At 44.0% G+C, this 27087-nt stretch overlaps 1 protein-coding gene across 3 annotated transcripts; it reads right to left on the bottom strand.

Moving 5' to 3' along the window:
- On the bottom strand, nucleotides 1-27087 carry TRAPPC6B (trafficking protein particle complex subunit 6B). 3 transcript variants are annotated; one of them, XR_015878317.1, is made up of 6 exons: nucleotides 26835-27087; nucleotides 24545-24612; nucleotides 23277-23401; nucleotides 22093-22176; nucleotides 5050-5143; nucleotides 1-2445 (listed from the first exon to the last, which is right to left on the bottom strand). XR_015878317.1 is itself a non-coding variant. In XM_088471332.1 (6 exons), the coding sequence occupies exons 1-6, from the start codon at nucleotides 26928-26930 to the stop codon at nucleotides 2414-2416; spliced, it is 492 nt and encodes a 163-aa protein (XP_088327458.1). In that variant the 5' UTR covers nucleotides 26931-27087; the 3' UTR covers nucleotides 1-2413. The 3 variants fall into 3 exon arrangements, 2 of the variants coding, with proteins under 2 accessions (XP_088327458.1, XP_088327459.1); XM_088471332.1 differs by having other exon boundaries at nucleotides 23284-23401; XM_088471333.1 differs by lacking the exons at nucleotides 1-2445; nucleotides 5050-5143 and adding an exon at nucleotides 14660-14759.

Consider the following 27087-nt stretch of genomic DNA (forward strand, 5'->3'; position numbering starts at 1 on the left):
TGAAGGTCAAATGCTTTATTTAGTTATTTTTTCCATTTAGCATTTGTACCTATAACAATCAATGAAATATGCAGAGACTACAACCTGATGAAAATAAATTATACATTATATATTGATATAATTCCATTTATCTATGATCCCTTATTCAATCTTGTATATTTGACATACACCTTATTTTACAGACTTGCAACATCAATAAAATACATTTATATACTGTCAATGTACAGCATAATACTGGCACAATTCAGACATGGATAAAGTCATATATAAAGTCTATGTTATGTAACTAGGTTTGTTATTAAAACTAGGTTAAAACTATTCAGATGGGTTTATGTTTTCTGCTCTAAAATATTAATAAAGGTTGGAAAATGGAATTGTGACTCCAGGAGGCTGAATCAGAACAGGAGTGTACAGTTTTATTGCCAGACATTAACAGGAAGTAAACCAGCCCTGGACAAAATGGCCACCATATTATACCAGCCTGAGCCCCCTAACCCTCCGGAGCACGCTGTATCATGCAGAGTGGATACTACTATGAAACTTGATAAACCTGTATGAAATTTTGCCTATTTTCCGCTTTTGCTGCCTTCTATAAGAGTGATGTGATATTCATGCCCCGACTTCTGTGGTCCTTATACCATAGCAGCCATCTTCCAACAACATTTCCTATTTTAAGAACATTATTATCAGACATACTGGCCTTTGCATTACACATGCAATTATATACTCACATGGGTTTCTAGGCTTATTAAAACAGCTGTTAACTGCACCAAAATAGGCAAATTGCGACTTTTATATAGAAAAATCTTATTCTAGATTTACACAGGTTTTATGGTCTCATATGTAAATAAGGGAACAAAAAAATACATAGGGGTATATTTACTAAAGTGAGAGTTTACAGAAGTGGAGATGTTACCCATAGCAACCAATCAGATTCTAGCTATTATCTTCTAGAAGGTGCTAGTTAAATGGTAAGTAGAATCTGATTGGTTGCTATGGGCAACATAGTGTTAAAGCTTAAAGTTAGAGTTGCATATGGGACAAGCTAAGCAATATGCCATGTAACCAATTAGCGAGTGGGATGCTGGCAATGTGTGTATATTTGACATATACAGAACCCCCTGAAATGTATTCAAAATCACAGATTTTTTCCTGCGCTCCCCTATGGGAGCAACGAAAATCTACGATGTGTGCGCGTTGTGGAATCGCATTCTGGAACACGATTCGCACCAAATTGAAATGCTCCCTATATGCTAAAGATAGACATCTGCTATTTAGGACACCCCTCCCATATACTACTTTGGTGGCAATGCTCCTCTATGCTCAGTGACTCCCACATTTATGGTCTTGCAGACACACACGGATAATGGGAACTGAGAGAGAGAGAAGAAACACTGTTCAAACAAATTGCAGCTTCTAATTTAATAATACAATCTAGAGCAGTGTTCACTACACCTCACCAACCGGCAAAGGTAAACAGCTACAACGGAACGGGTCCTCTAGTGCTAACAGCTGTCACCTTCATCAGCCATGCCCGGGACAGATATTAGGGTACAAAATCTGAGTCATCGGGTTATCAAAAGTGTACGTGATAGATTCACAGGTTGTCCTTTCAGTGCACATCAGAAATATACAAGTTACCGGATTTACTTGCGATAGTCATTACACAGAAGATGGTTATCCTATTGTACAGGTACTGCAAGAAACCGCTTATCCAGAACACATGGAAACGTCTGGATTAGTGTCTTGTTTGTTTGTCTTTTTTCCTTGTTTTGGGGAAATTGGTGCACCAACAAAACACATTTTGCTTGACGTTTTTGCCGGATGCAGGTAGCTTAACCCGGCAGAGTGAGGATACAAGCCAGGCTGATTAGCTTGTGAGTTGATTTTCTAAATGAAGTATCCTATGACTATATAAACTAAATATCCACTACTTAATAAATGGTTATTTTTAAAACAAAGTTTTTGTAAAAGGTAGCACCCTCTTATTCTAAACGGAAGCATCTGCAGGTATTCTGGTCGTGTGAAGGCCAAATCGTCCCAACAATTAAGGCAAATTTGTCAGTCGTGATAACTTTCCCTAGGTTGCAAGTTTCCACACTCACTTTTCATATTCCTTAGAACGCATTGCTGAGCGGTGTAATGGAAGTTTCCTGATGCTTCCAACATGTCAGTGTGCTTGTGTACACGTTTTACTGTACTCTGGTAGTTCATTAGATGAGTAAACAGATTAAGAAAATATTTTGTCATCCTGATCAGAAGGTTTAAGACTTGTGCAAGGAGGAGGCAAGGCTGTACAGCTCGGGGTGAGTCATTGAAATGAAGTTATGTAGCATATCAGCAGCTATGGGAGCCTGGGAATAATACGTTTATACTATTATGTGAGGATCTGTATGAAATTCTTGCTCGTGTGCTACAACTTCTGAATCATGACTTGAAATTTACCTATAAATAGAGAAACCGGTTCATCATCAGCATAATAAACATTCTCAGACGATACAGTACATTGACAATTATTATTATTGTACCCATGTAATGAAGAGGAAGCAGACTTATGAAATGTAGATGGGGTGTATGTACTAAGCCTTGGAAAGAGATAAAATGGATGGAGATAAAGAACCAACCAATTAGCTCCTGTCATTTTTCAAACATAGCCTGTAAAGCGAGTTAGGAGCTGATTGGTTGGTACTTTATTACTTTCCAAAGCTTAGTACATCTCTCCCTTATAGTGTTTCAATTGGAGATGGACATCTGCCAAATCCAACAGCTAGCGAACAGCTTAGCGAGTGAAAGTACAGCTGTATATGTATATAATCAAATACCGAAACCTTGTCACAAACACTACATAGCTAAGTAGTCACAGGATTATCACTGGTAACTGCAATTCAATAGCCAAGCATCATATAATTATGGAGATTTTCACAGACTAATATTGTCATTATAATGGTCATTGCAGCTTCAACACTTCTGGGAATTTGATGCATTCTATCGTAGAATGATGTCGAAGTCTATAATCTAACGTAATGTTTCTCAACCCTGGTCCTCAGGAAGCCTAAAAGTTTACATTGTACAGACCACCTAGCTGGGCACAGGTGTATTACCAAATGTCACATTTTAAAGATCCACAGGTCATCTGGAAATCATGAACTGCTGAGGTACAAAGGATAGCGTGTGAGAACGACTAATCTAACTAGTTCTGTGGAGAACAGAGCCTCAAGGTATTCCCTTGTGAACAGGTAGCCATTAATGACTAGTGGTGGATAAAGGACTTCCATTAATGCTGCACTACAATCTACGGAACCCTTTTTACTAGGCACTCCCTCTAGCTAGAGCCCCAAATGCTGCTACCTGAAGCCTCCATTCCAAGGGTTCCCGCAGGTTCCAGCATGAGGACCAATCCCAAGTCACAATGAAGAAACTGAGGCTTGCGATTGGTCCTGCATCTCCATTGTAAAGGGGTTGGGTTTGAAATACCGGCAGCCAGGATGTCAGCTGTCAAAATACGGACAGCAGCATCCCGATGCACGGTATCCCGCAGGGGTTAGGCAAGTATCCTAACCCTCTCCCTGTAACCCTAACCCTCCTTTTCTGCATCCTAACACTCCCCATCAGTGCCCAAACCTAACCCTCCCCACTTGGTGCCTGAAACTAACCCTCCCCCCTTAGTGCCTAACCCTAACTTCCACCCTGTGGTGCCTAAACCTGACCCCTCCCCCCCAAGCAGCTAACACCTAACCGGCCCCGCTATACTTACAATCGGGATGCCGGTTGTCAGGATTCCGGCGTCGGCATCTCCACTACTGTCGGGATTCTGTCATCCGTTCTTCCGGCCGGAAATGGAGATTCCGGCGCTGGGATTTCGAGAGCCGCCATCCCGGCTGTAAGTATCCCAACTACATCCCTGGTAAAGTGGCACTGATTTGCCAGTTCAGTAACATGGAATCAGGGGGAAATAGCTGTCTGTAGCAGCTCTGGGGCTCAAGTTAGACAATCTTGGTAGTCCCAGAGCTTCAAAGCGTCTGTGTAAATGAAAGTGTGTGCTTTAAAAATCAAAAGAAGACCTTTGTCATCTACACATTTTATGTATATAAATATGGCGAACAGCTTGGTGTTTTTCTAAACAAGAAGAGACATTAATGCACCAGTCACAGACTATTACATTTGACAGTGCTTATTTGTTTTCTAACTGGGAATTATAGAAACATATTTCATCTATGTATGAGGTAGTCACAACATTCCGCTATGACTCAGTGATTTACGGCCTTCGGAATCCGGCCTGCACATGGTAACGAAGGAGAGACAGGGAGAAAAGCGGAGCCCGGAGCAGTCAAAGGTGTTGGGGGAGCATATGCACCAATATCTCTGTAGGAACTGTACTTGAGGTCACTTACTTGCTGTGCTAGGAGTAATTATCCCTGGAGAGTAGCCATATACATATGATCACTGACACACTGAACTGCACAGACATCAATAACAAAGTCTACAAACTGTCTGTCATTAGAAGATGCTACTCACAATATGAGGCCTGATCCATAGATGGACGCTAAATGCACAACGGCTGAGTTATTGGACGGAGCTGCTGTGCGGAAATATGTAAAAGTAGCAGGAGGCATCTGTAGAGGAAAGATGCCTACTGCAGGTTTTTGTGATCCTCTGCTGTGCCCGAAGACTCGGCATCGGACCATGTGTGTGAACATCGGGCATCTGAGTAACACTCAGGATGGCAGGGGTTTTCACGCTAACAGGGTAAGTGAAGCTGCGTCCCAGGATACAGCCACTGGCCTCGTCAAGCATAGAAAATGGGGCCCGCTGCTCCTGTTTTTTGGGACACTAGCCATTGCCGTCCCTTCCCCACCCCCAAACAGCGATGCGGCTAAGGCAGCACCGCAACCAGATCCTGCGCATGTGCAGATCAACAAACATGGGAGATGTACGTAAACCATCGGGGTTTGCGTTCATATCTGAATTAGGCCCATTGCAATTTTTGATGAGCAGCAGATATGGAGTGAACCCAAACCATAGATCGAATAGAGTGGCTCATATACTCACATGCAGGCATTACTGAGACTTCTGCTGTAACAATACTTCTTATTCCCAGATTAGATAAACCACCGCGGATTAACCCACATGTAAATGCCAGATACTGCAAGGAAAGGTGAAATAAGAGTCATAAACACTTACCAACATCATTTCATTTAAAAATATAAATAGTGAGAAGGTTAAACTGTGACACATACATCTATCCTTCGTGCGATACAAGTCGCGGGAACTCAGTGTGACTCGGTAGCACCGAGCGTCTTTTTGTGCTGCATTTTACCTTCAAATGTGTCTTATTCACACAGCGACGCGACTAGATGATTAAAATGATATACAGCATGCCTATGTTTTGTGAGCGGCTGCAGATGTATCTGCAGGCGAAATGCCACATTACAGTGTCAGCGGCTGTAACACTAACGTTTCACATGCAGATACACCCGCAGCTGCTCACAGAACATAAGCATGCTGCATATCATTTTAATCAGCAGAAGCTGCTTGTGATATCAATTTGCATCATTGTGGAAATAAGACGCATTTGAAAGTAAAAAGTTGCACGAAAATACACTCGAGTTACTGAGTCACGACACAGCATGGTGCGACTAGAAGGGCAGTTAAACGCGCCAGGGGGCTAGATGTATGTGGAACCATCTATGTGTGTATAAGAGACAATTAACCGTTGCAGCCAAATGACCAGTTCCAGACAACATAATGATGATGATCTTAAGCTGCATACATACGGTACGATCTGTACAACCAACAATATCGCTGAACGATTTCCCTTGAACTTTTTTGTAGTGCAGGACAAGCGATATAGGGTGTACACACAGAGATATCTATGATGGATATCTTTCAGTGAAGCCACCCTGCCACATCTCTTAACAGGCAATTCTTGAAGATATCGTCCAAGTTGGCCTGCATATATGGACGGGTGTGGATCATTAGGTCTACATTGTCTAGAAGATAGACAATATTTAGGTAGACAATGGCAGATAGACAGGCAATAGATAGACAGGGACTGAAGGTCGACATGCAATAGGTCGACAGGGGCTGAAGGTCAACATGCAATAGGTCGACAGGGGCTGAAGGTCGACATGCAATAGGTCGACAGGGACTGAAGGTCGACATGCAGTAGGTCGACATGGACTGAAAGTCGACATGCGGTAGGTCGACAGGGACTGAAGGCCGACATGCAATAGGTCGGCAGGGACTGAAGGTCGGCATGCAATAGGTCGACAGGGACTGAAGGTCGACATGCAATAGGTCGACAAGGACTGAAGGTCGACGTGCAATAGGTCGACAGGGACTGAAGGCCGACGTGCAATAGGTCGACAGGGACTGAAGGTCGACATACAATAGGTCGACAGGGGCCGAAGGTCGACATGCAATAGGTCGCCAGGGGCTGAAGGTCGACATGCAATAGGTCGCCAGGGGCTGAAGGTCGACATGCAATAGGTCGCCAGGGGCTGAAGGTAGACAGGGTCTGAAGGTCGACTAGTAAGGTCAACATGTACTGGAGGTCGACAGGGTCACTAGGTCGACACTCATAGTCGACATGCAAATGGCTGACAATTTGTTTTCTTAAGGTTAGGGTTAGTGTCAGGGTTGTGGATCATTAGGTCTACATTGTCTAGACAGACAATATTTAGGTACACAATGGAAAATAGACAGGCAATAGGTCGACAGGGACTGAAGGTCGACAGGCAATAGGTCGACAGGGACTGAAGGTCAACAGGCAATATGTCGACAGGGACTGAATGTCGACATGCAATAGGTCGACAGGGACTGAAGGTCGACTAGTAACAAGGTCGACATGTACTGGAGGTCGACATGTACTGGAGGTCGACAGGGTCTGAAGGTCGACGCGCAAATGGCTGACATTTTCTTTTCTTTTTTATAAACTTAGGGTTAGTGTCAGGGTTACGGTTAGGCACTTACCCCGACGGTTAGGGTTAGGCACTTGGAGGGAGGGTTAGGATTACGGTAAAGATTAGAGCTAAAAAAAACATATTGACTATTTGCATGTCGACCATATGAGTGTCGACTTAATGACCATCTCGACCTTCAGTACATGTCGACCTTTAGTGTGTCGACCTTCAGACCCTGTCGACCTACTGCCTGTCTATCTTCCATTGTCTACCTAAACATTGTCTATCTAGACAATGTAGACCTAATGACCGGATACCGTACGGACAACCATAGACATCGTTATCGTCCATGCTGCAGCGCGCATCGTTGGTCATTCATTGCATACACACTGAACGAAATGAACGATTTATCGATGAACGATTTAGTTATCGTTTAAAGGTGCGTACACACAGTACGATATCTTTGAACTGGCCATACAATACCAATTTTTTCATCAGATCAGACCACCTGAACGAACGTCATGACGTGAACTCTATACAGTGACAGATTATCATCAGACACGCCTGATATTCTGTCTATAGAAGACCTTTATCACAAATCTTTTCTCCCCATAGATCCATCAGATTATTGTTTGTCTTCTAGACAAATGTAAATAAATACTGGCCAGCAGGAGCTTGCACAAAAAGCACCACGCTCCGCTTCCTATGGTCTCAAAATATTATGTTGTTTTTTGTTATTTTGTTTTCTTTTGGGGAGGGGCAGGGGGTTGGTGTTCCTCTTTTGACCCCTAACTGGAATGATAGAAGACGACTTCAGGACAGTAATAAAGTAATGGCTTCTTACGAGGGGTCTGACTGAGAAAGTAATTGTTTAAGTTTGATTTTTTTATTTGATTTTTTATTACACTTCCGTCTGTTTTTATCTGCATTATTCCCTGGTGCAATACACTTGTGGCTCTCCAAATGCCAACATTCCCCGGTGGCTGTTTATGGCACCTGATTATATTGATACCTACAGTGTACAAGAAAACAAATTACTTAAAATCACTTTTTACGGGACTTCCGGTGGGCGGGGCACCCAGAGTGGCCACATTTTACATGGGCTCCAGACTTTGATCATCAAAATTGCTTTGTAACTGGTTCTTATCCCTCAGACTTACCCTACATTGTGGGATAAAGCTGCCTCAACATCTTGGTGGGGTTTTGGATCTGCACACCGAGTCTGGAGACCCTTTATCTACCCCGGAGTCAAGCCTGTAACGGTGCAGGCATTTATGACCGCCCCATGCTATCTTAGGGCGCGAAAACTGGGAGAAAGAGAGAGCTTGTTGTAAATCTGCCCTTTCCATAACGGACTAATCTTGGAGAGGTCTGCGATTGAGACTCCCTTGTTCTACTAGCGCTGCTGGACTTACCTCCCGAGATGTTGATCCTTTTTGGAGTGCCCTTTGTAACCAGCAAGCGTCAGATCTGGCTTTGGTGTGACTGCTGAGTTGAGTCTCGCCTGGGGTTACCTGCCTTTCACCGAGCCATCTGCAAGTTATCTCTGAAGGTGCTCCCGTGCAAAACCCACAGTGACGCTGATCTCCTTCTCTGAGAGTGGTCTCCGGGAGCTGAGGGGAGACTGGGTCCCTTCCTTTGGATGGTCCTGCTATCAATTTTATATAGACCTGTTCCTCTGTGCCAGCCTTCGAAGTAAGAACTCGCTACACTTTCCCACACACTGTTTCTCTGCATCATCTTCATCCTTTCTTTGGCTGGGTCTGCTGCTGCCAGGACTGCTGCACTACATATATCTGGACTGGGCATAAGCTACTTCAATTATCGCTGAGACAGTCTGTGGTAGCTGAGGTTCCAGGAACACAGTGAGGAAATCGAGTAATTCCCTTAGCAAGAACTTTGCTTATCTTATTACTGTTATTTGTTTATATCATTATTATATATTGTTGACTTTTTTTTTTTACTGATATTCTGCTCTTTTACAATTTACTGCATGAGTCTGTTTTGTTTCGTAGCTCAGTGCTCTTCAATTGTATATTAATTTACAAGTAAGGCTTCATATTGCCATCTAGTGGAGAAACCTTTACTTGCAGTCTGTAGAATATTCAGTGTTCTATAATACTGTAATTGGTATTTTGTGAGATCTATTTTTCCCCCTCACTCCACTACCTTCCTATTTTGACAACAATGGAGCTCAAATATTCCATATCAGACACTAAAGTCTTTGCTACTCAATTGGCAATGGAGTTATCGAAGATCCTGATTCCCTACCTAGACGAGCGGTTTAATCGCTTGTTGGCTCTTTTAGACCCTGACTCAGTCCCTTTGAATGCCCAAGAACCAAGCCCAATTATAAAAACTCAGTTGCAGAGCGACTCTGAGATTAATGTACCAGCACAAAGTAGTCTTAACATTGAGTCTGTTACTTCCTTACCCGCACATCTCTCTGAAGATGCCATCGCTATTTCTATCTCTACAACTTCCCAATATTTTGCACTTTTTAGTTCTGAGAGGAGCCCTGCTGCCCATTCTTTTGCATTTTCAGACTTAGATTGTGCGCTGAGAACATCACCAATGTTTGCTGCACACTCTTTGTCCCATGGGAATAGAGACAGTGGATATAATCCAAACTTTACTGGTCTCTACTCTCTATAGTTTTATTTACCTGACAAGCTGTTGCATTTGTTTATTAGGAAGAAAACTGTTCAAAAGCCACAATTATTTACTTTGAATCTAAGATTACCCCCTGCTGTCTATATACCACCAATGTTTCAAGGCCCCCTAGGTGATGTTACATAAATGACATGTTATTTACTCATGCCTTTTTGTCCTCTTAATATTAGACCGCTCACCTATACTAGCTAGTCTGGCTATGACAATTGATTACTAATATTTTTACTGGTATTAGCTTTTTTCTTGTTTGTCCCCTACTCCCAGTTACCTGTGTTTTTTTTTTTGTTTTTTTTAAACTCTATCTAGTTTGTCCTTGTGAACTATCAGTCCTATTCTCACATCAGTTATTCTGTATGTACAACTACAGCAATTTTTGATAGGTAAAGCTTAGCAATAATGGACTCAGGGTCTCATTCAGACCCGCTCGCGAGCGCTGGAGGGAGCTCCGTCGTGCGCATGCGCGAGACCCGGCGAGCGACGGGGTAGCCGTCGCTCGGGGTCTTGCACCAAAGGGGCGTGCTGTCGATGGTGAGTGACAGCACGCCCCCTTTGGTGGGCGTGTCAGGTGCGTGGCTGCCAGACGGAGGCGTTCCCATGGGAACGCCTACCGTCTGGGTCGGCCCCACTGACATCACTAGTGATGTCAGTGGGATGATTTTGGCTTTACCGCAGGGTCTCATCGCAAGCCCGATGGTCGCGATGGTCTTGACCATCGCGACCATCATCATGGACACTCACATAGGCTGTGGGTGGTAACCTACAGCTATGCGAGCGTCCAAGAGGCCGCTCCAAGTTTAGGTAGGAGGGCCCTGATTCAGAGCGAGCGCTCTGGTCAGAGCGTCCGGCTCTGAATCAGGCTCTCTACCCACATTACTTTTATTTTATTTTCATCAGTGATTGTTATGCCCCTATATTTCCCTTTTGGGGTGATATTATAGTTAAATCCAAGTCATATTCCAAACGTGGGCTGCACTAAAGTGGTGGCTCACGTCTCCCCCGTTTAATGGTTTGGAAAAGTGGAAAACTGAGGCGTTTGAAGTATTGCATCACAATATGTCTCTGTACTAACCATTTGTTACATCTTTGTTTTCCCTCTTGTTACTTATGTGGATATCTATCATTGTATGTTGCACGTTATGTGTCTTCTCATGTGTCAAACTGCTTGAGAGATTGCACCATTATTATAACTGCTGTACACCTTTCTACATGTTGTTTGCATTATTTTTGTCAAACTTGATGATTATTCTGATGTATGCTTCAATAAACTAATAGTTAACAAAAAAAAAAATCACTTTTACACTTATTACCCAGCACCCACTGGTGTTGGAAGAACCCTAACTGGCATCGGGCTGAAAGCATTTTAATTTCTTCCCAACACTGGAAGTAGCGGACACTGGGGCTGATTCAGAGCCGCTCGTAAGCGGCAGTACGCTCGTTCCGAGCGATGTTCGCACATCTGCGCATGCGTACGGTTTTTAGTACGCATGCGCGAAGCAGTCAGTGCGGCCGAAAATCGTTTGTTCGCTATATAGCGAATGCCTGCAAATTTGAGTGACAGAATGAGGCGTATGTGGGTGGTAACAGGGGAAGGTGCTTGAAAACTGGGAGTGGAGATCAGAACGCTGGCGTGCTTAAAGGTCAAAGCGGGCGTTTTATGGGTGTGCATAATTACAACAGCAGCGTCATTGACCACGTCACTTGGTTGATTTATTGTCAGAACTGCTCGCAAAACTGTGGTAGGAAAAACCAGCCACAAGAATAGCGAGCAGTTCATACGCTGTTCGATGTACTCGATTAATCTAATAAATAGCGGACATGACGTATGATGCGAACGGCCAGGGGGCGTTTTTATCAAAATTTCGACTGCAAGTTTTGCTCGCTCGTTCAGACTTAGAGGCGTGAACAGGCCGCAAAGAGCGAACGGTTCATTTGAATAGCCACCCCTTTTTTTAAAACGAACGACCGCAAATAGCGAGCGCCTCTGAATCAGGCCCACTGTCCATCTACAAAAGGTGACAGCAGGATCGTTCTCTTGGTTAGAAAATAGTTCTTTGCCTAAAACACTGGGAAGATTTGAACAATATCTGCTTTTTGGAGATTGGTTAAATCAAACATGTTGGAAAACCAAAAGCGTTTGCCCAATTATTATCATGCAGTGTATGGCCAGATGCTTCAAATTGCAAAAATAGGTATCATAAGACACAAAATGAGGTTAAGAGCTCAAGGGCAGATCAAAACTCTCCCCAGTGCGTATATTTATAATGGGTGCAGGGTGTGCGGTGCACACGGGCCCCTGGGTCCAGGGGGGCCCCGCATCGCACACCCCGCTCCCGTACTTTTTTTCATACTTACCACTCCGATGTCCCACGGAGTCGGGCTGGCGAAACCATCTGGAAAATGGCCGCCACTGCGCACATGCGCAGAATGAAATCACTGGGAAAATGTCTGCTCTGCCATTTTCCCAGTGAGCTTCGCATGCACAGGATACTCTAGTGCCCGGAGTCTACTGCTGACGGCAGCCGGGGAGAGAAGAGGGGGCCCCGCACGGGAGTGAACACGGCCGCCCTCCTCTCTTAATACGCCCCTCCCCCAGTGTTAATGTACCTATAAAAATAAAATACAATTTTCATTTGTTGCTTTGTAATTCTCCCAGATTATTGTGCATTTGGCAAAATTACCTACAGTAAGCTTGTCGCTGCCTGCTCAGTACTGAGGTCTAAGGTAACCTGGAAAGTTTAAATCTCTATTTGTAAGTGTGCATAAAGCTAAATGTCGGTAATTCCATTCATAACGGTAAAGGGCCATTAACTGATATAAACTTGTGCACAAATGTATTCAACTAAAGCCTCTGATGATTTTATGATTTTCTTAAATGCAATTAAGTTAAGTATTTTGTCTTCTGTATAGGAAGAAACGGATATATATTGCAGAATAATGAATACTGCCTTATCCGTACATGTTGCAAGGGATTGGGTACAGGATGCCGGCGCTTGGGAACTCGTGGTCAGAGTCCCGACGCCGGCATCCCGACAGGGTTAGGATACCGACACAAACACCCGGCGGTAGGTATCCTAACCCTCCCTGCACCCTAAACCTAACCTCCACCGTATTGCCTAACCCTAAGCTTACCCTCCTAGTGCCTAACCCTCACCTTCCCCCCTAGTGCCTAACCCTAACCTTCCCCCCAGTGCCTAACCCTCTCCCCTAGTGCCTAACCATAACCCCCAGTGCCTAACCCTAACCTTCCCCCTAGTGCCTAAACCTCCCCCCTAGTGCCTAACCCTAACCCGCCCCAATAGGGCCTAACCCTAACCCCCTAGTGCCTAACCCTAACATTCCCCCCAGTGCCTAACCCTCCCCCCTAGTGCCTAACCCTAACCCACCCCCCTATGGCCTAACCTTAACCCTCCCTTCTAGTGCCTAACCCTAACCTTCCCCCCCAGTACCTAACCCTAACCTTCCCCCCAGTACCTAACCCTCCACCCTAGGGCCTAACCATAACCCCCTAGTGCCTAAACCTAACCCCCTAGGGCCCAAATCCAAACTCCCCCCCCCCCTCCCCCCGGGGCCCAAATCCAACCTCCCCCCCCCCTCCCCCCGGGGCCCAAATCCACGCCTCCTCCCGCCCCCCCTCCCCCCGGGGCCCAAATCCAACCTCCTCCCCCCCCCTCCCCCCGGGGCCCAAATCCAACCTCCCCCCCCCCCCTCCCCCAGGGCCCCAAACCCAACCTCCCCCGCCCCCCCCCCAGGGCCCCAAACCTAACCTCCCCCGCCCCCCCCCCCCCAGGGCCCCAAACCTAACCTCCCCCGCCCCCCCCCCCAGGGCCCCAAACCTAACCTCCCCCGCCCCCCCCCCCCAGGGCCCCAAACCTAACCTCCCCCGCCCCCCCCCCCCAGGGCCCCAAACCTAACCTCCCCCGCCCCCCCCCCAGGGCCCCAAACCTAACCTCCCCCGCCCCCCCCCCCAGGGCCCCAAACCTAACCTCCCCCGCCCCCCCCCCCAGGGCCCCAAACCTAACCTCCCCCGCCCCCCCCCCCAGGGCCCCAAACCTAACCTCCCCCGCCCCCCCCCCCCAGGGCCCCAAACCTAACCTCCCCCGCCCCCCCCCCCAGGGCCCCAAACCTAACCTCCCCCGCCCCCCCCCCAGGGCCCCAAACCTAACCTCCCCCCCCCCCAGGGCCTCAAACCTAACCTCCAACCCCCCCCTCCCCCCGGGGCCCCAAACCTAACCTCCACCCCCCCCTCCCCCCGGGGCCCCAAACCTAACCTCCCCCGCCCCCCCCCCAGGGCCCCAAACCTAACCTCCCCCCCCCCCAGGGCCTCAAACCTAACCTCCAACCCCCCCCTCCCCCCGGGGCCCCAAACCTAACCTCCACCCCCCCCTCCCCCCGGGGCCCCAAACCTAACCTCCACCCCCCCCAGGGCCCCAAACCTAACCTCCCCCCCCCGTGCCCAAACCTAACCTTCCCCCCCGTGCCCAACCATAACCTCCCCGCCCCAGTGCCCAACCATAACCTTCCCCCCAGTGCTTAAATCTACTCCCTAGTGCCTAACCCTAGCCTTTCCCCCCTAATGCCTTACCCTAACCTTCCCCCCCCTAGTGCATAACCCTAACCCTCCCCCCACCCTAGTGCCTAGCCCTAACCCTCCCCCCTAATGCCTAACTTTACCCCCCCTATTACCTAGCCCTAACCATCCCCCCCCATCGGGGTGATGGTGCCGGAATTCTGACCAGTGTCGGGATTCCGGCACCAGCATCCTGCACACCGGGATTATGACTACATTCCGTTGATTAAGCAGTTTGCCTTTGTAATTTTTATATAGCTTCAAACGTTACATGCAAATCAGATGTGTATCATTGTTTATGTTGGTTAAAACAATAAAGAAATTTGTAAGGCAACAATCTGATGAGTAAAACAAACATTTTCAAAATAAAAGGAAAACAAACCACATATTTTAATTAGACTTTTTTCTATGTATTTATTTTAACAGAAACGGAAGATAAATAGTACTATGATACATATTTCATACTGCGAGAACATGAATAATAGAATACACTAAAGATATAATCAAAGTACAGAAAAAAAACAATCAATGAAGAATGTTCATAAAAAAGGTGCTGAATACATTCATTAAGTGTCAATGGCGGGGGAAGTGTTTTATCAGATTTCTTTTCTTTAGATCTGTGAGAGAAAGATTGAGAGCGTCTGGAGCAATGGCTGTAATGATCAATTTCTTGAAGCAGGGTTTGAATGGGCAAGAACAGATTGACGATCGCCAAGAGGACATCATAAAAAGCTATTTTGTATTCAGATTTCCCTACATTAAACCAGAAATATTTGGGCAACTGGATATTCGAGACTTTCATGCACACTAAACAAAGCAGCTGGGGGACACTGCTAGGGTGTCCCCTGCACCCAAAAAAAGAAGAAGCAAAGTGTGTGTTGGATATCAGCTGAAACTAATTTTTTATATGGATACAGAAGTAGGTGCTTTTGGTTTCGAATTTGCCACTTCCGGTGACGCAAGCGGGACTACCGGACATACATTGATAAAGAGCTGACACAGCTCGAAACGCATTGGATATACTTGCATGCAGCCACCAAGAGCCATTGGACATCTGGAGCTTTAGTCTGTGAGTGTCTAGCAGGGTTTCACTGGAAACTCCATGTTTTTTACCCGGATGACACTCACTGCATTTCTGCGTTTCATTTTAAAATTCATTATATTTGTTTTTTCCTTTGCTCCTCTTGGAGCTAATTTGTCTATCTGCTCTGTTTGGAGCTATTCTGTCATTGGGAACTATTGATATTATATTGATTTATGCAGTTCAATATATTCCTATAAGTTTTATAATACATTTGCCATTTATCTACATCCAGGATGACAGGTCAGCACAAGTTACTTCACAGTACTACTTCACTACATTTTTTTTCTGAATTTCTCAATAACAAACTCTTGGCTTAAGGGGCCCACACACATAGCGATGTGATCTCAATCACACGATGTGTACGATTTCCCCCTGAACTCTCCCTGGGAGCTCCCCGGCAGTCCTGCACACGATTTGGTCTGAAAATGCTGCCAATGTGACACACGATCTATCGTGCCTCCTAACTACTCCAGTGCATCCTGACTTGAGATTGTCAGATCTGCCCTACAGCACAGTAGATCTGAAGATGCGATACGCGTCCCTGCAGGTCGCACATCGCATCGTGATTGTGAGTGGGGACTCGCGATTTCTTCACGATTTGGCCATATTTTACGAGATCAGTCATTCCAATGCGTCGGAATCGGCCAGATCGGGTAAAATATTGCTATGTGTGTGGGCACCTTTAGGGGTGCCGTGAAAACAATTCTGATGCACGTGCGCCTTGGTTCAAAAAAGTTTGGGAACCACTGGTGTAATGCAAGAATCCCGGTGATAAATATTTCATCAAAGCCCATTGACCTAAGCACCTATGACGTGAAGGACCGTGAAATGCAGTCAAATGTTTTTAGGAAATCTAATTCCAAGGAAGGGCAATGAGTGAATGGTTCTTCTGCTGTCATCCAGCACTTGCTAACCATGTATATAGCTAAATATGGTCTGGGTAAATGAGATGAGGAAGTACAGACGTTCAGGAGTGAAATCGGCCTGTAATCTGAACATAGGGTAGGGTGTTAGTCCAGTTGGGGCAGAACTGCTATATTGGTCAATACGGACACCAAGTCAAAGTGAGCCCACTCAAGAATTTTGTAATAGAAATCTGTAAAAACCGGGGCTAAAATCTATGAATTTATTTATAGTGCTGGGAGACAAACCATCTTGGCAAGGAGCGGATGGCGATCTTATGGCTTTAATTGCTGATTGATGAGTGTTATATCAGCAATACAGAGAGCATCTTGTTCAGCTTTGGAAGGAAAGTGGAAGAGAGAGAAGTGCCAATATCAGTTCCCAACGACTTGGACAGATGAGGTGACCCGGGCAGGTTATAGAGTGCCTCATAGAGGAAACATTCATTTTTACCATAAAACTGTAATTATCATAGAATCACTATAAATTACTGAAAGGCATCAACACCATGAATTGAAGTAATATTTATGTAGATTTAGACAAGACCATCAGAGTACAGAGAATACTCTCAGACTCATAATGTAGTGTCCGTACATGGAGCCTACTGTTAATGGCTCAGCATCAATCATAGAACGACGTAACATCAGCAGGAGAAGCAGTAGTATTTTGTACAGACTGCGCACTACCTCTTAGGCTGGTCAACTAGTGCAACAGTATTGGCTTCATGCTTTATGCGCTCATTGCTTCAATGAAAGCCGAGTGAAGTATAACTAAGAGAAGAGTAATTCAAATGAAAGTAGTATCAATTGCCTACTAACCTGTCAGAATGCGATGTTCTTCTTGCATGTATTTATAGCCCCTCCCCTGGCAGATGTTTTTAAGTAAACTATTTAAGAAGACCCACAACTATAGTTTAAGAACAAAGCTACTGGAGGATGGGAGATGTACGCATTTCGCAGAAAAAAGTATTTGACAACTAAGGATGGGGACTGATATTATGCTGGCATTTAGAAAAAAAATTAATACTATTGTTGATGGAATTGTGGATTGGACAAGGGTTTGAAATTCGGGATTTGGCAGGGAAGTTATGAGAGAAAGCCTGATAATGACATATTACAATACTACAGAACAAGAAATGTCACCTAGGAGACAATACATAATTGTTTTACATTTTTAAAACAAAATGGGATAAGCCCACATTGAAGGTGACACGATCTATAAAATTATTACAAAAAACAAATGCAGCTGGGCCTTCAGGGCGTGGGTATTCATTCTATTTAACACTACTGGAATTGAGATTTTCATTTGTTTTAATGTTGTGAACAGTATTGTAGAAATATATTATATATATACACACATACACAGTCAGGTGTATAAATATTGGGACATTGACAGAATTTTAATATTTTGGCCTCTATTCACCACCACAATGGCTTTGAAATGAAACAAACAAGATGTGCTTTAACTGTAGACTTTCAGATTTAATTTGAGGGTAATTACATCCAAATCAGGTGAACGGTGTAGGAATTACAACGGTTTCTATATGTGCCTCCCACTTTTTAAGGGGCCAGAAGTAATGGGACTATCAACTCAAAAGCGATTTCATGGACAGGTGCTGGGCTATTCCCTCGTTATTTCATTATCAATTAAGCAGTAAAAGGTCTGGAGTTGATTCTAGGTGTGACATTTGCATTTGGAATCAGTTGCTGTCGTCTCTCAATATGAGATCCAAAGAGCTGTCACTATCAGTGAAGCAAGCCATCATTAGGCTGAAAAATCAAAACAAACCCATCAGAGAGATAGCAAAAACATTAGGTGTGGCCAAATCAACTGTTTGGAACATTCTTAAAAAGAAAGAACGCACCGGAGAGCTCAGCAACACCAAAAGACCCGGAAGACCACGGAAAACAACTGTGGTGGATGACAGAAGAATTATTTCCCTGGTGAAGAAAAACCCCTTCACAACAGTTGGCCAAATCAAGAACACTCTCCAGGAGGTAGGTGTATATGTGTCAAAGTCAACAATCAAGAGAAGACTTCACAAGAGTGAATATAGAGGGTTCACCACAAGATGTAAACCATTAGTGAGCCACAAAAACAGGAAGACCAGATTAGTTTGCCAAACAACATCTAAAAAAGCCATTACAGTTCTGGAACAAAAGATCAACTTGTACCAGAGATGATGGGTAGAGAAGAGTATGGAGAAGGAAAGGAACTGCTCATGATCCAAAACATACCACCTCATCAGTGAAGCATGGTGGTGGTAGTGTCATGGTGTGGGCATGTATGTCTGCCAATGGAACTGGTTCCCTTGTATTTATGGATGATGTGACTGCTGACAAAAGCAGCAGAATGAATTCTGAAGTGTTTCGGGCAATATTATATTCTCATATTCAGTCAAATGCTTCAGAACTCATTGGACGGCGCTTCACAGTGCAGATGGACAATGACCCAAAGCATACTGCAAAAGCAACCAATAAGTTTTTTAAGGCTAAAAAGTGGAATGTTGCGCAATGGCCAAGTCAATCCCCTGACCTGAATCCGATTGAGCATGCATTTCACTTGATGAAGACAAAACTGAAGGGAAAATGCCCCAAGAACAAGCAGGAACTGAAGACATTTGCAGTAGAGGCCTGGCAGAGCATCACCAGGGATGAAACCTAGCGTCTGGTGATGTCTATGTGTTCCAGTATTAAATAGTGAAAGTTAGATTTAGGATTGTTTAGTTTGTCCCATTACTTTTGGCCCCTTACAAAGTGGGAGGCACATAAAGAAATCGTTGTAATTCCTACACCGATCACCTGATTTGGATGTAATTACCCTCAAATTAAATCTGAAAGTCTGCAGTTAAAGCACATCTTGTTTGTTTCATTTCAAAGCCATTGTGGTGGTGAATAGAGGCAAAATATAAAATTCTGTCTATGTCCCAATATTTATGCACCTGACTGTATATATGTGTGTGGTGTGTATGTATGTATATATATATATATATATATATATATATATATATATATATATATTTGTATTTTCAATAGAGAGAGACAAATGCTTGCACCATATCTGTTTTGCTAAGGAGAGATCACTACACACAGAGGGAGGGCAGGGTACAGAGTAGATAAACTGACGCCAAAGTTTATAAACTCTCAGCACTTGGGGTCAAGGAGCATATTCTCTGGCCAGGGTGAAGTAGGAACAAATACTGGGCCACATCACAGGAAGTTTACAGCATGCTATGCTAGTGTGTCCCGCTGTCTAGAAGACAGCTGCAGTAAAATATAGTTTAGATAACTTGAAAGGATGCCATGGAGTAAACGATGATTGGGCAGCCTGTGTCCACAACTCTCAATGCAGTCTGCAGGTGGCATTGCATGCTTGAAACACTAGACTCAGGCCCTGATTCAGAGTCTTTTTTTTTCTTTTTTTGAACAGTCTCCTGGCCGCTCGCATAGCTGTGGTGACCACCCACAGCTATAGCGAGCGGCCAGGAAGATGGTCGCGATAGTCAAGACCATCGCGACCATTGGGCTTGCGACCCTTGTGGAAGGGTCTCATGGCCGCAAGCCCCAGAGAGATTTCGGCTCTAACAGAGCCGAAATCTCTCCCACTGACATCACTTGTGATGTCAGTGGGGCCCGGTTCTTATGTCGGTTCACATCCTGTCCTTAACTTTACGTGTCAGATTTGGGATTACTGTGCTCGTCTCTTTAAATTCCTCTTGGCCCCCTCTTCCCTTATCCCTACCCTATATCGGACAACCCTGCCTTTCCACCAGGTCAATCCTTGGTCCGGGCTCACCCCTGGGTTAATAGGAATATCTGCTTTGTTATAGATAGTTTGGATAATGATGTATGCATGTTGTTACCGTATATTACAACTAAATTTAATGTCCCTGAAGTGAACCCTTTTTTATGCTTTCAATTGGGACATTTTGTATCTTCCCTGATTAGCCCTTTACCACTTTGCTCTTTGGGCCTGATTCAGAAACCACTCGCTCCAGCGCTCGCATCCAAAAGGGTCGGCTGTCGATATTGATCGGCAGCTCGCCCCGTTTGGTAGGCGGGTCGGCTTACCAAACGGAGGCGTTCCCGAAGGAACGCCTGCCATTTGGGGGCGGCCCCAATGACATCACGAGTGATGTCAGTGGTGAGCTACCGGCTCTATTAGAGCCAGAAGCTCACTGGGGCTTACGGGAACGAGACCCTACCACAAGGGTCTCGTCGCAAGCCCAATGGTCGCGACCATCACCTGTCCGCTCGCAAAAGCTGTGGGTGGTCACCCACAGCTATGCGAGCGGCAGGAGGACGGTTTTAAAAAAACATGCGGCCGCCCTGATTCAGAGCGAGCGCTTGCTTTTTGCGAGCGGCTCTGAATCAGGCCCTCTGTCCACACTTGAATCTCTGTTATTGTAGTCCCTTAACTCAGGGCGTAATATCCGTCATTGATTCTCTCCTCCATCATGTGAGCAATCTTCTTCCCCATCATTTGAATTACAGTGGGAAAGAGACCTAGGTCCACCACCAGAACGAGCAGACTGGGTCTGATATCTATATCGCAGTCTCAAAGACATCTATTTCAACCCTGGTGAAGGAGAATGCCTACAAGGTCTTTTACCTGGTCCCTGCTGGCTGCATACAAGTCTCCTTCTGTTTCCCCTCAGTGCTGGAGAGGTAGCGGTGCCCTAGGTTCTTTTATTCATATTTGGTGGACATGCCTAAAATAGCGCGTTACTGGGATATGATTGCAAAGTTGTTAGGTAAGGTAGATAATGCTCCCATAATAAAAGACCCTTGGTCCTTTGTCTTGGGTTTGCCAATTGCAATGTTAGACATAACTTCCACTAAGTTAGTGGTTCCAATATTGAATGCAGCCAGATGCCTCGTTGCATTATACTGGAAAGCTTAGAACCTCCTCCTCTGCGCCTAGTTACTGAGAAAATCTGGCACTTGGAGAGTATGGAGAAGATCACCGCGTACCTAAATAACAGATCCTCTAATCTCGTACAGATTTGGAATCCTTGGTACAGCTATCAAAATCCCTCACATAGCTCCCAATTGCTGGGTGGCCTCTCGGCCCTTTTGTTCTGATTAATCGCTACTTTCTATCCACTTATCTATTTTCTGTCATCATATAGATGTTTCTTACAGACTCTTTCAATTTTATTTTAGTACCGTTAGTTCACACTATGATGGTGTTTGCAATGTTATACCAGTGTGGCCTCCCACTCCCCCCCTATAATATAGGTCTTATATATTCTAATTAAACATAAACTATTTACAAAAATAAAAAAAGAATACCAGCCCCGTTACTAAATCGTTATTCATAATAAAGCATAAGCCATCTCTATAGCAGTCTAATCTGCAAACGGAGAGCGAAAATGCATGAAAAATATAGGGATTCAGTGGAGATGATTTATTCCTTTGACAGTATGCACATTTTACATAATATGAAAAACATGTTAATACGTTTAAAAAAAAAAAAAAAGTATTCTATAATACCAGACATTGCCCGAGCCTAAATCGGTATGGGTGTAGGAGGTGTGGCTGCGTCACGTAGGAAATGTAACAGCATCATAGGGGACATGGCCGCACCACCAGGAGGCCATGTTCATACATAAACCAACATTTTTTTCTACTGAACGCAGTATAGGCACCTGCCTCTGCTGGACGCAGCACTACAATACTTCCCAACACCCCTGCAAATAGGACAAAACTGCTTGATGGTAGGTCAGTCCCCACCAAATCGGGACAGTTGGGAGGTATGTTCTATGTAGGTTTCATTGGTTTCAACTGTATTGTAAGCAGACCAGCAATTATCCTTCAGTGAATGCTGCCTTCATTTTTATTGTACATCGTAATGAAACTGAAATGATCGTTTTTTTGCGTCATTAGTTTTCTTTGCGTCAGGTAATAAGATTGTGTATACTATTATATTCCATTTATTATTACTACCAAGTTTAGCCTTACCTTGGGGACATGCTCCATATATTGTTTTCCTGCAGACATTTGAGTTATGAGGCGGAACTTGTTGTCCTGGAGCACGTATATTCCCTTTACAAAGAGAAGATGCACATAACAAAAGTGAGAGGAGAGCAAGCATTTAAAAATAATAATAAGCGAAAGTTAAGGGAACGGATTTAGGCAGAAGTTCTGGGCATGTATACAGCAAATATGTGCAGGGGTGATGAGATAAAGAAAGCAAGGACAGGGGAGGAACTATGAAGGCCTTGCCCAACCTTTAATTCCAACCAGGGAATATAAATAAACCAGTACTGAGTATGTCTAATCCTACTAGAGGTCTTTTATATTTTATTCATCAGTTAACGACAATATCTAAGGCCCTCACTGCTCCATGTGTCATACATGGAACCCTCTCCAGGGAAAACTGAAATAATATATATTATGGAACTGCTGCTCCTGAAACTTTTCACAAAACAGATCAACCGCAAGTGGCGGACATGGCATCACAGGCACGAACATATACGGGTGCTGCCAGAAACATACTACCGAGACATGCCACTGCATTATAGTACGGGAGCTGGATGAAAGGAGACAACAGTAAGAAGGTCGACAATTAATAGACCAACATCAAACGGCCGACGTGCAAGATCGATAATTTCAGATGGTTGACACAGCTTTTTTTTTTCAAGCTTTTTAGGGTTCGATGTACGCGGGGTTAGGGTTAGGCTGTCAGTAGGGACGGTTAGGGTTAAAATACGAAAAGGTGTCGACCATTTGAACATGTTGACCTTTAGTACCTGTCAACCTTTTGGCGTCAACCTATTCATTATCGACCTTCTTACTGTCGATCCTTTATACCACATCCTTATAGTATAGCCTCAAATGAGTATCAGATCCTCGTGCTTCGTTAGTGGCATGGAAACCCATACTCTTTACGCGACAGCATTAGGATCTTACCAAGGCATGTGCGCATTCTAGCTTAAATGCCCATGCCTACACCAGACAAGTGCCAAACTGCAGCTTTAACTATGATTGAGAAGGCTACGTATAAACTCTGGCTCTTGTTCTCCATTTCTGTATGATATTGCTGCTTATTCACACAGAGCATGCAACGTGTACACTCACAGACTGAGCAAATAGCCCTGGATGCCTATGGAAAAACAGACAGAACGCTGGTGCATGCTGCTTACGCTTCACCTGGTGATTGGTCCGCAGGTTATCAATCTGTTTCTTGAACACACTTGTCCAAAAATCTTTGCAGACAAACTTCATAATATCTAATTCATCTTTGAACCTGGCTGTGTCCTTGGTAAATCTGAGGGGATGATGGATTCAAATGACAAACTGCTCTGAACAGGGGGGATAATTAAAACAAACTTATCACATGATAATTAATATTCAAATATTGGCAAAAGAGCAATTTAAGTTGTTTTTTTTCCCCCATCTCCAAAAATATAACAAAGGGGCCGAGCAAGGTTATTATGGGCACATAAAACTGACAAACTACTAAATAGCAACAACAATGACACCATAGCCCGTATTCAATTAGCCGCAAAAATTTTGCAGCCAATGGCAGAATCTCGTTTCCGCCGTCATCACGTGTTTTTGCTGCGGAAACTTATCGGGCGCGCCCCCGCATTTCGCCATATTCAATTCCAAAGGGAGCGAAAACAGAAAGCCGTGATGTCTGAACAGGTGGAAAGTGCTATCAGAAATGGGGAAATCAGCCTGAACCCCCCAAAAAAGGTGCACTAACATTGGGGATCAATGTAGAGGTCCCCGAATAGGCCTAATAAAGTTGTTTGGGGTACTGAAGTTGTTTCAATAGCTTCTAATTAGCGACTTTGCACAAGTGGTGAAGAATAGCTTAAAGCAGTATTTTTTGGTGAAAATAAATAGTCCTGTCAAATTTGGGGTACTTCAAAATGGGTGCCAGCATATTTAAAAGTCTCTAAAGTGAAGTTTAAAAAAATCGTGAAAAACCCACCTGTTGCAAACACCTGCAAATAAAAAAAAAAAACACACACACCTCGCCCCTACTTGCAGGCCCCCCAAAAGTACATTTCGCTACTTTTAATTTGATTTGATTGTACCTCAACTTTATACTTTTTTACCCCCTTTTTCAAAGTAATTTTTTGGGGTGTTCCTCCTTTTATAGGGATTTTTTGACACAGTTAACCTTTGGGGAGCTGTCCCAAGGGTGCCGAGTGGTTTCCGTACCTTTGCACCCCAAATCCGCAATTCTGCACTTTTTTCCGCCTACTTTCATAGGCAAATCTTTTCCGCCTATTACATTACATTGACTTTCCGCATACGCGAAAAGTCTTTGCAATTGAATACGGCAAAGTTTCCGCCTGGCAAAATAACGTCATCCGCGATACTTTTCCGCGGATTCCGACATTTCGCGTGGAATTGAAAACGTGCCTATGAATATTAAGGCAGTTAAATAAACACTTACCGTTCTATTAAGCCTTGTCCTACTCGAAAACCCATGTTTTCCAACTTAGTGATGCACCTTCCGTTTTCCTAGAACAAAAAAAAAAAAGTGTCAAATGTTTTCTCCAGTCAAAGCACAACATAAAGTAGCCAAAACCTGTGAGACTTGCAAATGAAGTAGCGAAAATAAAAGAAAATTAAAAAAAAACACAAAATGTAAAAAAAATTAGCAAATGTGCAAACACACACTATGCAGCAGTATTTCTTACTCATAAAGTAGTGAGAAACAGTGGTTTAAATGGCATCAAAAAAGTCCCAATAAAGACCAATATGAAACAATAATGTGGCACCAACAAATCCAACATCAGTCACACAAGCAAATTACTAGGACCTTTCTGTCTACATAATTGTTCTGTGTTACATATATTAGTACATTTGTTGAGATCTACTATTTACACATAAAAGAACAGCAAACAGTTTTCCTAAAACATGGAGAATATTCATTTAAAAATAGAATTTTGGGAACCAAACTTAGCAAAACCTATAAAGCAACCATGTAAGAGACATTTATTATTACAGGACAAATCTATGGGTAACATTTATCCTGTTTACAATTGCAGCTGCCATGATAATCTCTCTAAATGTGTGCACTAATGAGGCATAGTAATCAGTCAGTCAATGTAATGACAGTAGAGCATGCAAAAACGTATTTGCCTGTTAGCAAATAAATATAGAGATCAGTAACAGATTTCCTCTAAACTGTATTAAATTACTTTTCGGCGTTCACCAAACAAATCATTTGGGGTCTGAATAGTGTTATGAACCTCGCATATTCTGACCTCAATTCTGGGTTTTCTCTTTATTATACTACGTTACTGCTTTCACTAATAAATATATACACACACACAAAATACTGTGCAAAAGTTTTAGGCAGGTCTGATGCACTAAGTTTCAAGTGTACCTAGAAGAACTGATGCTGTTTTGAAGGCAAAGTGTGGTCACACCAAATTAGGGATGTGCAGGCTCGGATAGGTTCGAGTTTGCACGTGGAGTTCGGATTTTTCCCTCCAAAAAAACGGAACTCAGAAAGAGGCAAAACGTCATCTTACATGGACGAACATCATCATTCCTGGTCTTTTGTCCAGGAATGATGATGTTCGTCCATGTAAGATGACGTTTTGCCTCGTTCTGAGTTCCGTTTTTTTGGAGGGAAAAATCCGAACTCCACGTGCAAACTCGAACCTATCCGAGCCTGCACATCCCTACACCAAATATTGATTTGATTTAGATTTTTCTTCACTTTGCATATTGTTAATTGATAAAAATAAACTATTAACACATCTATTTGTGGAAGCATTCTTACTTTGCAGCATTTTTTCCACACCTGCCTAAAACTTTTGCACAGTACTGTATTATATATAATATTAGAATTGTATAACTGTAGTAGTGAAGAAATATGAATAATAATATGTAAACCTAGAAGATGGGACTATCTAAGCCACGGTTTCACAAACTCAGTCCTCAAAGCAACCTAACAGTCCAGGTTTTAAGGATATCCAGGTTTGCGCACAGATGGTATAATCAAACTAAGGTACTAAATAAATCAATCACATGTGCTTAAGCATGGATATCCTTAAAACCTGGACTGTCAGGGTGCCTTTAGGACAGAGTTTGGGAACCACTGATCTAAGCAAATGGTTGCTGCTATTTCCTATGTGGCTAAAGGACCTCTGTGACGCATCCACCACGTGACCGCTGCAGGAGGCTGGACTGCTCCTGCGTTACCATCCACTAGGGCATAGAAGGGGAATAAATATTTGTGGCAAGCGCAGCGAGCCACCGTGCCCGAAGCGTGGCGAGCGGACAGTTTTGGTCCCCCGTTAGCAACCCCGCCCCTCCCCCTTTCAGGCCGGTTCATGTGGGTGTGACGTCACAGGTCCATCAGCGCTGTATAGTCTAGTCCTAACCCTAAGCAAATCCTGACAGGTGATCATAGGGGAAACTTTTGTTGGAGATTTCCCTGCCCTACATAAATAGACAGAAATGTGTTAGCAGCATCCTTGGTGTAATGGCAGGAAATATAGCCCAACTACAAGGTGTGTGTGTGTGTGTGTATATATATATATATATATATATATATATATATATATATATATATATATATACATACACACACACACATAGGTAATAATAACAATAATGATCTCTATACACTAGTATATATATCCACCACCACTAAAACAATGCACAGAGTAGAGACAAGTGATGGTGGAATCGTCCCCTGGTGCTGACACAGCAGAGCTGACACTCACCACATCTCCCTGCTCCGGTGACTTGTACACACAGGAGATGATCTCATTGTGCAGGAGAAGGAACAGAGCTTCATCAGCCAATTCCTGCTTATTCATGTCTGTGGCTGTAATAAGGGGCTCTGGAATCAGTGACAAGCCCAGGGCCCTGTGTGACTCTCGGCAGTGCTGCCCGGAGGCAAAGCAAAGCTCATCCGGATGCCTCAGACTGCGACTGGCTTCACTACCCACAAACACAATGAATCCTGCTAGAGAA

This window comes from Taudactylus pleione, unplaced genomic scaffold (genome assembly GCF_031769625.1).
Source record: "Taudactylus pleione unplaced genomic scaffold, aTauple2 ptg000113l, whole genome shotgun sequence".
Lineage (NCBI taxonomy): Eukaryota > Metazoa > Chordata > Amphibia > Anura > Myobatrachidae > Taudactylus > Taudactylus pleione.